This window comes from Gadus morhua, chromosome 20 (genome assembly GCF_902167405.1).
Source record: "Gadus morhua chromosome 20, gadMor3.0, whole genome shotgun sequence".
Taxonomy (NCBI): domain Eukaryota; kingdom Metazoa; phylum Chordata; class Actinopteri; order Gadiformes; family Gadidae; genus Gadus; species Gadus morhua.
This window is the reverse complement of record NC_044067.1, coordinates 15,879,886-15,892,531: the sequence shown is the minus strand read 5'-3', so window position 1 is coordinate 15,892,531 and position 12,646 is coordinate 15,879,886. Positions and strand designations below refer to the sequence as shown.

Below are 12,646 nucleotides of genomic sequence, written 5' to 3'. Positions count from 1 at the left end.
AGGATATTAACCCTTTATTCTGCATCTCCAATGTGTTCCATACAGCTGACTAAATATGAACTACAAAACTCCAAACCTTATAAACCCTTAACTTTGCTGCCCAAGGTTTTTTAAAACAGCTGACTAAGTCTAAACGACCAAACTTCAAACCGTATTAACCCTTAGCTTGGCTGCCCAAGGTGTTTTTAATACAGCTGACCAAGTCTAAACTACCAACCTCCACACGGTATTAACCCCTGACTTTGGCGCCTCAAGGAGTTCTAATACAGCTGACCCAGTGTAAAGCACAAACCGTGTTAACCCTTGAATGCCGCCCCGAGGTGTTCTGATACAGCTGACCCAGTGTAAAGCACAAACCGTGTTAACCCTTGAATGCCGCCCCAAGGTGTTCGACCTGAAGGGGTCCCTGAGGAACCGCAACGTGAAGACGGACTCGGGCAAGGAGAGCTGTGAGGTGGTGCTGCTGGACGAGAACCTCCTGAAGCTGGTGCACGACAACCCGCTGTACATCCGCGCGCACTGTAAGGCCATCCTGCGTGCCGCCATCCACAGCGACGCCTACTTCCTGTCCAGCCACCTCATCATCGACTACTCACTGCTGGTGGGCCGCGACGACACCACGGACCAGCTGGTGGTGGGGATCATAGGTGAGAGGGGAGAGGGAGGAAGGGCTCCACCAGGGAGCACGCACCCTGAAGCACACCAGCAAAGGGTGGGACTCTAGGTTGGGTGAACAGGATGTATATGCCAGGCGACAGTTGGGAGTTCAATGCTTTTAACTCATCAAGTGTGAATTTAGGTTTCGAAGGGAAGATAGCTGCTTTTTATTTAGATCATCTTGGTTTTAGACGACCATAGCTGGGATCTGATTGGATCTGGAGCGTCCAAAGGGTTAAAGTTGATTTCTAGCTTTTAGCACAGTGTCAAGATACCAAGCGGTCGGCCACAGCCCAGGTTTAGCATAAACGCCATGTTGGGCTTCAATGCTTAACTCCATTGAGATATATTTAAAACCCTGACCCTGAAAGCTCAAACTGTGTTGACCGGCTTAAAAATTTGGTTTCTATGTTTTAATGTTTTTATTTACAGATTACATCAGGACGTTTACATGGGACAAGAAGCTGGAGATGGTGGTTAAATCCACAGGGATCCTTGGTGGACAAGGTAAGCTTTTGGTTCTCACCTCATTTATACTTTGAAAAGGGAAGGAAATGTATCAATTGCATTTGTGCAGGTTTGGTTTACAACTTACAACGTGTGTGTGTGTGTGTGTGTGTGTGTGCGTGCGTGCACATCACCAGGTAAGATGCCCACGGTGGTGTCCCCAGAGCTGTACCGCGCCCGGTTCTGCGAGGCCATGGACAAGTACTTCCTCATGGTGCCCGACCACTGGAACGGCCTGGGCATCAACTGCTAAGGTCCGGGGGACACCTTTTATGCAAGCACCTTTACGACCCCTCCCCATACACACACACACACACACACAGACACACATACAAAGATATCCATTCCCTGGTCCGACGATGTCAGTGCTCCAATCAGGGGAACCAGAAGCACACTGGACGTTATGATGTTTATTCATGTTTTTACGTTGATGGACACTTGAGAGTGGCCAGTATACGCCAACAAGAGAGTGGTCTCCGCATAGCAGTGCCACTGAATTATGCTGTCTAACATTTTAAACTTCAGGGGGTGCGTTGTTACTAGGACCGCCCTCTGGAATCGTCGTGTTTTATTAGTGCCATGGGTCCAACTGTTGCCAGAGAGCCCACAGCAAGACAGCACTGGAAACAAGCAACAATGACAAAACAAATCATACAATCTTGTCATGGCTGTAGTTTGGTGAGCAGACTAGTGTAATTTAAAGTTTGTAAATGTACAGAGATTAGGCATTAACTATTAAAATGTTATTAACGCTGTAATGCCACAGATCTTACTTTTTTTTATTTCACCTCATGTCGATGTATGTTTTATATGTCCCTATTGCTTTAATTAAACAACAAGTATGGTAACTTACAAAGACCCCTATTTATAACCCATCTGAATAAAGGCAAATGATAGACTGGTTTGACAGCATCTGGTACGGCTCACATAAATCTGCATTATGTTGAAATTCTAACCATGGCTGGTGGTACAAGCCTCCATGTAGACTCTGGCTTTGGTTGTTCTTCTTCATAAGCACGTATGAATACTTTTAGACCTTATTTTTAATGGCTAGTCAGTGGTTTGGATCAGCCATAATGTTTACATCCAAGAATATGATTTTCCCTGTCCAGACAGGAATAGTATCTTGCCACTAGGTGGTGCTGTAGTTACTATCGGACTGAAATCTTTAAGTTCCTGAACAATGTATTTGTGATTCCAAATGGTCTGTTCTAATTCTATGAATAAAAAAATACATTTTTACCTCTGCTTGGACATCAGTCTATACAACAATTTGCTCAGGCTCCAACTGTTACCTGGTAGTCGACATTGACATCAACATCTAGAGGAATATTACATTATTTTGTAATATTTATGAAATATAATCTTGAATCTGTTGGTTTTCATGTAGGTAATTTATTTTCAGGCTCTCCATAAGTAGAGGCTTGAATGTGGAGCCGAGCCTCCGTCCCTCCGGCATCTCCTGCCTGACGTGCCCGCTCGCAAGGCTGCCGTTGCGGGGCTTAACGGAGGGGGTCTAATCCCCTCTATGCTGAGGCCATGGTGGGTGCTCAGGGGCTCCTCGGTAGCCTGTGGGACCCCAAGCAAAGCTTCTGTCTGGAGCCGGAGAGGGCTGAAAGCCTCTGGTACGGCTCACATGACCTCTGTGGCTCCTCTCCTGAGTCTGACGGAGAGAAGCCATGAACAGACAGGTCAACACTAGAAATGAGTAAACAGATAGCTATGACAGAGGGACGTTATCGTACCTAAGAACAGGGATTTATGTAGACTTTCCTTAACCTGGGGGGACCAGGAGGGGAGTGGGGAGCCAGCAGGAATGTCTGGTTTGGAGTGAAGCAGGGCTTTTGACTATCCTGTGTAGAATACCAAGAAGGCAACCACAACAGACTACGGCATTCCTGCTTTTCACTTCTTAACTTATTGCCAGCTACAGATGTCAGAGCTCTGGCCTACTGCTCTTTTCCATGTCACAGGAAAAAGGGCTTACAATGAGGTAAGGTAGACTTGCTAGACATAGTGATTACCTCTGACTTCAGCTGGAACAAGATTATTCCAAAAATATAGATATTTTTATTATATAGATTTCCAATTTGCATTTTATTTGCCCATATATTTGAATATATTATTACAAAAATGATGGTTTTTGATATAATTCATATAAATATATTATGCATATTTATTACAAAAATACATAGCTGTAATATGTGACAAGAAGGCAATATATATTCCTGATTTCATTAAGATTTGAAAAAAAAAAGCAACAGTAAAATAATAGCAAACAGCATACAGGTATTACAATTGCTTGAAAATACAACTGATTACTCCCTCATCATGAGTTGACGCAATAGCCAATATCAAATTTCCATTGAAGGCTGCTCATTTTAAATAATGGCCTGTAACAGTAACACATGATTTGTCCACCAGATGGCGTGTCAAGAAAGCCCTCCCTCAATAAAGTTTTCAGAAGAGAGAATTAAAGTTGTATGTGTTACTCCCGGGAAAGCTTACATCTCCACCTCCTCGTGTATAGTCTATAGTCGTCGTATATGTCTTTATTTGCATTTCTCTACCTACGTTAAACCGTGAGCCTCTAAAGAAAACATTTGAGAGCAGAAAGGTGGAGTGTACCTTAACGGGTTTCAGAGTAAAGGTGCGTCGGAGCGACAATCACGCAGGTAGGCAACCAGACTGCAGTGTGTTGTACCGGTGTTGTCTCGACCGATTGGCTCCATGGCCCTGTTGCAGACTAAATCTACATTAATAATTAACAATTTCAACTATGTTGTCCAAATGTCAAGGTTCGGATTTGCTATCAGCCTGATTCGTGGTCTCATACTGTCTTCCTCTGCTCTGGTTGGTGTAGCCCGTACGGTTGAGCATCGGTTAATCGATTGGATTGGCACCCTCAACTCCAGCGTTTGATGACTATTATCTCCAAGAGGTTTCTGTGATGGAGTGGCGCGAGCAGTCTGCGGTTAGCTGTGAGGAGGCTTATTTGGAGGCGCAGAGATGGATTGAGGTAAGACCTGCTGACCCTTGTATCAAAACCCCAACACACACACTTCATAAAAGGTTTGTTTTAACACCTGATCGGCGATCAAACAGTGTACGCGGCTATTTGAAACGTGTGTGACTTCTGTTTGTGTCTGTCTGTCTGTCTGTCTGTCTGTCTGTCTGTGTAAATTGTCATTTTTACACGGTGGAGTAGGCTACCGCTCATGCACCGCTACTTTCTGGTTTAATCATTTATCTTCATTGTCAATTATCTCCGTCACAATTGGACATATAGCGAAATTGCATTTTCTCAATACATGATTGAGATTTTAATGTTTATATTCGACTTATTAGTATTTGTCTACTTTTTATTCATTGAATAAATGCATTCCAATGTGATTGTCCTCTTCGGTCATCCTCGGTTTCGGTATATCTGCTCCAACTCCATTAAAGTTATCTGACTTTAAGGGCATTTTCTTCCAATGTCAATAATTTCAGGTCATTGTCAAAGTGCAAGCATTCAGTTGTAATGATAAAGGAGATGAGGTATTAAATATTGACGAAGGCTTATCTCATTTATTACATTTAGGATCATTTATCACCTTCATGTTCCAAAACAGATCAGATGGGTCATGGGGCATGTTTTAATTTACCAAAAATTAAACCCATTATGTTATGATATTATGTTACTTTTTATTAAACCTCCTTATCAGTCACTCTCTCTCTCTCTCTCTCTCTCTCTCTCTCTCTCTCTCTCTCTCTCTCTCTCTCTCTCTCTCTCTCTCTCTCTCTCTCTCTCTCTCTCTCTCTCTCTCTCTCTCTCTCTCTGCTCCAACACTCACTAGCTATAGGTACTTGGCCCCCTCCTCCTTGGGAATTATCTCTCCCCGCCAGCGAGGGGCAATGGTGAGGCTAGCTGGTGTGTCGGCTCTAACTGAACAAATATTGTTCTTATTTTGTGAGGGGTGAATCTGAATGCTTTGGATGTGACATCAGCGTCTCGCACACTGCCCCATTGTGGTGGCTTGGCTCGCAAACGTGGTTGGGGTTTCGTCTACGTCAGAAGGGGAATCGAGGGTACACAGCAGGAGTCAGGTTTTGGTAAAGGAGTAAAATAGCCAGGGGCACTCCAATTCTGCACGTAAAGTGGAGGTAATAATATAGCCTACCTCAAGAAGACGTTCAACATCAGTTTTGATCAAGCATTGAGTATTTGTAAAATATTTATTAATACAATTATTCAATTTGACATGTTCTTGTTATAATAACATCAAGATGCATAAAGCATCTGTACATGATATTAAAGATTACAATATAATTTTCAATAAAATAAAATGATGACCTTGAACGCCTATCGGTAAGCTTTGGCAATAAGAGAACATCAAAGTGATTACATGTATCATTAATGGCGTGTTATTTGATAGAGATCAAATAAGTGTTGATCTCTATCTGTTGTCCCAATGCTACCCCTCTTGTTGATGGTGGACTTAAAATGAAAAGATTAGATTAACTGGTATAATAGATAGTTAGCTACAGAGCCCTCTTTTGAAAACCCTGTCATCAGCATGTTGTTACATTGGATTGTCGTCATATAAACTAGGATAATGGCTCTACAATGTATTGGGAATGGAAATAAGATTACCGGTTATTGGCATGAATACGATATCCTTTTCTGTCTGGGCGTTTACTTCACAGAAAGCCCCTCAGTAAACGTCTAGACAAGTGTGTATACGCAGGTTTAACGGTGCCGAAGTACAGAAGGTGGCTTATTTCAACACTTCTAATACAATACTGGCTTCTGAGGCGGTCGGTAGCAGCACTCTCTCTTCAAAGGCCGCGTGTCATGATGTCCATGGGGTCTGCCATTGAATCCCTGAATGATTAACCGGCTGCCAGGCCTGCACACACTTCACCCTGGGGCGTGTGTGTGTGTGTGTGTGTGTGTGTGTAGCTTAAGGTGTTCAAAAAAATAAACGACACTAAACAGTCTGGAGTTCGTCACATGGACACATTCCTTCGTTAAACTCCATGACTGTGAACCCTAGTCCGGCTGGCCAGAACCCCCCCCTTCCACTCAATGCTGGCTGGCTGGTGGTTGGTCGGTTGGCTGGCTGGTCAGTCAGTTGTCAGGTCAGCAGCACATACTGCCACAGGGCCCAGGGTCCACTAATGAGGTTCCTTGTCGATTGAATGGGGAAGGCTATAGGGCTTTGCTAGAGGTCTTTATGACAAACACTTACAAGTTGTCGTGAGCACGACTTCATTTTGAAATCAGATGGAAAGATGTGCAGATTGGTGGTCTACTTTGTGAAGTGAAATATCTTCATGCACCTGTGATTGAAGTTTAATTGGCGCACACTAAACAGATATATTGGCGGGGGCGATAATTCCTGCTGAAACAACCCTTGTTTCATTGCTGTTTGAGCGTTATGGCGGCTGGTCAGCACGCTAGGATACGTTTCAAAGTCCTGAAACAATGAGGGCCTGAGCTGTAACTTTATTGTGTCACATTGTCCAGCATTCCCTTTGGTGAAAAGCTGACACGGGCAATCAACCTTATATGACTCTATAAACCTTGGATTAGAGAATAAAAGAGGTAATAATATTCTTGATTTATATGTTTATTGTTGGATAGAATAATAAAAAGAACAGTCTTAAATATAATATCCTATCTAATCTGTTTAATCTGTTTGTTTATGCTCCTTTCTCGAATAGTTGTGAACACATTCTCATGCAGGTTCTCTTTGGTGTGCGAGTAAATCACAAACAACCTTTTCTCTTTTCACAAATTCTTCAACATTTTTGTTCGTTTTTATTTGTTCATTCGTTGGTCATGCGCCATTCGTCCTCAACCTCTCACCCGCGAGGGACGTTCTCTGATTGGCCCTCGCCTCGACCGAAGACCAATCACGTCACACCACTGGCTGCGTTGTGTTTGTTGAATGTTTTGGCTAGCGATCGATGACCAGTCAGCTGCGACGCATGCATTCGGGCCCACCCATGTGAAGCAGACCCTCGCATCATGGGAGCTGTTTACCAACACCACCACCACCATGCACACAAACACACACTTAAGAACTGTGTGTCTGGCTCCGTGCTGTGTGTGTCTAACTGGTAGAATTTCTGCCAAATGACCTACCATCTGGACCAGTTTGGAGGATGGGGGGGGGGGAGGGTATCCCCCTGATTCCAGCAACCAGTGCAGGAGGGAATGGGAGAGGAAGCATATCAAGGGGGACAATTAGTGATCCGATGCATTCCCCACGTCCAAACAAACCTGGCACGCAGGGCTACCTCATTTCACTGCGTGAATACACAATGGATGCAGTCAGAGGGAGCCCCTGTCCCCACCCCACGACCACCACTGGGTCTGGCACCCCACCCACCACCCCCCAGCCAGTCTCTCTCTCTCTCTCTCTCTCTCTCTCTCTCTCTCTCTCTCTCTCTCTCTCTCTCTCTCTCTCTCTCTCTCTCTCTCTCTCTCTCTCTCTCTCTCTCTCTCTCTCTCTCTCTCTCTCTCTCTCTCTCTCTCTCTCTCTCTCTCTCTCTCTCTCTCTCTCTCTCTCTCTCTCGCTCACTTAGGCTCTCTCGACCTTCCACTTCTCCCCCTTCTCCCCTGTCTCTGCCTTACACGAGTTACGTTTATATTTGTGTCTTTAAAATTGTCTCAGGTAGATTCAGTTTGACCTCCACAATGTGTTGAATCACACACAATCATGAGGATGATGACGTGACGAAGGTCGTCCTGGGGTTGGTTCCCGCGGCGTCTCCCTCCGCACCTCAAAGACTCCAGGAAGTCCCAGTCACATTCTCCAGAGGGTGGGGTAGGTCCTGTCACACCAGGGTCTGTTTTTTCCTGCCTTTCTTTTGCCTGTCTGAAGCTCCACCCCTCCACTACCTTCCTCCTCCACCCACCTCCATGCCAGGTCCCGAGTCTGGCGTGCAGGTTGGAGCAGGGTGGTTGTGGTGGTTGTAGCAGCTTATGAGAGAGAGAGAGGTAATCTGACATGGCAGGTTTAACAGGGGAAAGGGGAGGGCAAGGTGAGGCTTGATCGACGGAGAATTAATACTTCTAATGACGACGAGAGAGAGAGATAGTGTGTGTGAGGCAAACTATACACACTGAGAGGGAGAGAGCTATGCAGATAGAGTGAGAGAGCGGGGTATCCATGTACATCCAGAGATATATATGTACACAGATATCTATATATATGTAGAGAGAGAGAGAGCGAGAGAGAGAGCGAGAGAGAGCGAGAGAGAGAGCGAGAGAGAGAGAGAGAGAGAGAGAGAGAGAGAGAGACCAGTGTTTCTGCCAGGGGGAATGAGGGCAGTGCCAGGGAGAGAGTAGTTTGAAGCACTCTAATTTCTTGCATTGCTGGATATTTTCAGCCCCTTCTTTCGGTAGAAATGAGTCATGAGTTCATCCCTAGTTTATAATGATGGATATACCGTTAATGCCTACTGTAAAACACAACGGTCACGCCTGACTTGTACTAAAGCATTATGCTGAAAGGCTGGTCTCACAAAGGTTGTAAATTTCATTTAGAATTTGGTTTTTATTACGTTTTCCAAGGATGTTTTCCAGGGACTGAGCGCAACGTCTAACAGTATCGGCTGGTTTACGCATACTCAGGAAAGTATATAACGTGACAGAACAGTAGGGGTCAGTATTTCAAATGGCAGGCACACAGCAAAACATCAATCTATCAGAGCACTTTCTTTATCTGTCTCTCTCTCACTGTGTGTGTGTGTGTGTGTGTGTGTGTGTGTGTGTGTGTGTGTGTGTGTGTGTGTGTGTGTGTGTGTGTGTGTGTGTGTGTGTGTGTGTGTGTGTGTGTGTGTGTGTGTGTGTGTGTGTGTGTGTGTGTTAGTGTCTCTCCCTCTCTGCATTTCAAACTGTCTCACCGTATCTCTCTCTCTGTTTGTGCGTGTATGTGTGTGTGTGTGTGTGTGTGTGTGTGTGTGTGTGTGTGTGTGTGTGTGTGTGTGTGTGTGTGTGTGTGTGTGTGTGTGTGTGTGTGTGTGTGTGTGTGTGTGTATGTGTTTACATCCATGTGTGTGTGTATATGCTACTATGTGTCTGTGCATGTCTGTTTTTAGTGCCTGGCACTAGATTATCATTTCGTCAATGAGGGTGAAAGAAGGCCAAAACACTTGCTCTATTTCTTAAGCAGAACAAACATTTCCTTACAATGCCAAGAGATCACGTGGGAGATTGGCTCTGACTAAAATATCAGTCATCCGAGCTGTCTTTACAAAGTTACAAAGCAACGATCAAACCACAGGCCTTTTATACGCTTACAACGTGGTATTCAGTGTGGACTAACCAACAATTTAAAAAATGCATCTGAATCATCGAATACATTGTCATTTAATTCCCTCGGAATGCAAAGCATGGTACTTCAGCCCTTATTTCAGACAAGTTTCCCTGGGTGTGTTCCAAGGCAGGAACAAGAGCTTGTTTTTGAAGTAACGATAATCATGCCTTCCTTCACGTCAATCTGACCGGTTCCCACCACCTTTATTGAGGCATTGACACCGCTGTCCTCCCGGGATAAAGCATGAAAGGAGAGCAGACAAAAAAAACGCAAGCCGAACTGATCAATTTGTTTTTGCGCTGACCTGTTTGACTGGTTCTCCGTGTGTGTGTGTGTGCGCAAGTGTGTGCGAGTGTTTCTAAAAGAAAGAGAGATGGAGCGACACACAGAGAGACTATATTTTTTGTATCCCTACAAAGCATGTTCAATGTTTATTTTCTTTGTCTCTGTGTTTCTATGCACTCGGTGGTCATGGTTTTCATAGTCATACTGTGATATTTATAACACAGACGATACACTCGGCACTGACAAAGAGGCACACTGCTCGCAGAGGCTGGAGGCTATTAATAACCAAACCATGACCACGATCAAAGAATAATTAAATAAAGGTGCAGAGGTTATGATTCACCTTAGGATGTGTGATTCATAGGAGTCGTAATCTCGACGTGATCCCAAAGTAGTTAGTTACACAAAGTTGCCCTTCGTCACGTTGACTATGGGCTCATCTGCAATGGAAAGCAATTCTGTGCCTTGTCATTGTTTAACAAAAAAATGAACGCTATCGCATATTGTTTTTTCTTCTTCCTATTGTCGTTAATCACACAGGCCGCTCTGACTAATGTGGGGATGCAGGTTATGGTGCAGGCAGAGGAAACCTGACGGCACGGAGAAGCAGGAAGCGTGGTTGAGGGAGTGGTGATTACCATGAGTTTCACTTCCTTTAACCATTTCACACCTTTGTTAAAGAACCTACCTTGAAACTCCACTCCGTCCACTATCAACCTCCTCACCACCATCACCACCACCACCACCCCTACCCCTAACACCCAGCCCCCCCACCAACGCTACCATCACTACCACTACCACCCCTACCCCTAACACCCAGCCCCCCCACCAACGCTACCATCACTACCACTACCACCCCTACCCCTAACACCCAGCCCTCACACCAACGCTACCATCACCACCACCACCACCCCTACCCCTAACACCCAGCCCCCCCACCAACGCCACCATCACCACCACCACCACCCCTACCCCTAACACCCAGCCCTCACACCAACGCCACCATCACCACCACCACTACCCCTAAAACCCAGCCCCCAACCAACGCCACCATCACCACCACCACCACCACCCCTACCACTAAACCCAGCCCCCAAACCAACCCCACCGACACCACCAGCACCACTACCACCAACACCAGCACCACCCCCCCAACTTATTTCTTGAGTGTGTATGTGTTTACGTGTGTGTGCATGTGTTTTTGTTGCGTGCTTGCATGCCTATATGTGTGTGTTTGGGGGGGACATCAACATCATGGAAACAATAAAATCACAATCCCTCACTGTGGCATATTTAGTTTTTCAATCCTGACCAGAGGGGCTCACTTTCATGAAATGCCGTTTGTGGTCCACAGCTATTACCACAAGCCTCCCATTGTTATGTGTTCTGTTAAGGAGGAAAATAAAACAGGGGTGTAAACAAGTGTGTGTGTGTGCGTGCACGTGTTTGTGTGTGTGTGTGTGTATGTGTGTGTGTGCGCGCACTCCAGCGTCTGTTTGCGTAATGGTGTTCCTGAAGTGGCTGTTTGAGATCATGGGAAAAGCATGAGATTGTAACACTCCTGGTCGGGTCTGCTCCCCACCAGAGCGCCAGATGCTCTCACTCTTGCGGCTTGGGGCTCCGGCCCGGCTCAGTTTAGCAGCAGTCTCGGCTCCTCCAACAGAGGCTGGTCTCTAGAGCGGTCGTCGTGCAGCCGAGGAGGGGGAGAGGGCGGAGGGCGTGAGGGTGGAGGAGCCGTGCCTAGCAATCCCCTGGACTACCTGAGGAGCCGCCGTTCATGCCTGGAGAGACACATGTTGGGAACCTCGGGAGGAAGTTCCACCCCACTTCCTCTCCCACTGTTCTTAACATCCTACTTTTCTTCTCTGACCCACCCACCCCACCCAGGTCCCCCACCCTCTTCACACCCCGTGCTTAACTCTCCCTGGCGCTCTGTCGCTCTCATTCGCTCACTCGGCTCCGTTCTGTTTTGTATTTTGTTCAGGCGGTCACTGAGAAACAATTTGGGAGCCAAGACTTCAGATCTGCGCTGGAGAACGGTGTTCTACTGTGCGAGTAAGTACCCTGCACCTCTGCCCTCTCTGTCTGTCAGTCTCCATCTCTCCCTCTGTCCGTCTTCATTTGTCCCTCTGTCCTTTATCCATTTCTCTCTCTGTCTGTCTGACTTCTCTGTCCATCTCACCCTCTCTCCATCAGTCCATTCCTCCCTCTATAAAACGTTACCCTCCATCTTTGCACTCTCTCTATTTGCCCGTCTTTCCCTCTCTACTGGTGTCACTCTCTCATTCATTGGCCCTCTGCTCTCCGGCAGGCCTGCAGGTCCTTTGTTATTCTAAATTGCCCAAGTCAACCCCTGGAGTTGGCAGTTTATGTGTGCATGTGTGTGTGGGTTTCTTTGTTGGTTTCTTTGGGTAGTTGCTAAATATTGTTGAATAGAAACATTATTTTGAAGCTGCACCACACAGTTAATAGTGTGCACTGTATAGCATTCTAGTCACTTTCGTTATTTGACGTGAGGGAGAAGGGGGGCTCCACAGCCTCCAGTCAGATGACTGGAGGGCTATGGGCCAGGCGCTGGCTGGATGGTTTAACTGGAGGCGTGAGAAACCGATAAGTCTCGATGCATCCACCATGGAGAGCCAAGGGAAGCCTCTCATAGGCTGGATGGCCAATGCAATATTGTGATAGGACAGAGCAATTACATGCGCATATCTACACTACTATAAGATATGCATTAGTTCTCTCTCTCTCTCTCTCTCTCTCTCTCTCTCTCTCTCTCTCTCTCTCTCTCTCTCTCTCTCTCTCTCTCTCTCCTCTCTCCTCTCTCCTCTCTCCTCTCTCCTCTCTCCTCTCTCTCTCTCTCTCCACTCTCTCTCTCTCTCTCT

At 46.0% G+C, this 12,646-nt stretch overlaps 2 protein-coding genes across 21 annotated transcripts in view; both read left to right on the top strand.

Moving 5' to 3' along the window:
* The window catches only part of pikfyve (phosphoinositide kinase, FYVE finger containing), a 30,704-nt gene extending 28,298 nt beyond the window's left edge, over positions 1–2,406 (top strand). For all 10 annotated transcript variants that reach the window (XM_030343068.1, XM_030343071.1, XM_030343067.1 and 7 more), the window contains 3 exons: positions 386–647; positions 1,090–1,164; positions 1,302–2,406. In XM_030343068.1, the coding sequence (XP_030198928.1) occupies positions 386–647; positions 1,090–1,164; positions 1,302–1,417 (453 nt within the window). In that variant the 3' untranslated portion in view covers positions 1,418–2,406. The remainder of the gene's footprint in view (positions 1–385; positions 648–1,089; positions 1,165–1,301) is intronic.
* A 1,230-nt stretch (positions 2,407–3,636) lies between these two features.
* The window catches only part of lmo7a (LIM domain 7a), a 55,334-nt gene continuing 46,324 nt past the window's right edge, over positions 3,637–12,646 (top strand). For 4 of the 11 annotated variants that reach the window (XM_030342891.1, XM_030342890.1, XM_030342887.1 and 1 more), the window contains exons 1-3: positions 3,638–3,839; positions 4,028–4,183; positions 11,746–11,816. In XM_030342891.1, coding sequence (XP_030198751.1) covers positions 4,115–4,183; positions 11,746–11,816 — 140 coding nt within the window. In that variant the 5' untranslated portion in view covers positions 3,638–3,839; positions 4,028–4,114. Of the gene's footprint in view, positions 3,840–3,995; positions 4,184–11,745; positions 11,817–12,646 lie in introns of those variants that run through there. The other 7 variants (XM_030342888.1, XM_030342894.1, XM_030342889.1 and 4 more) reach the window with 5 other exon arrangements.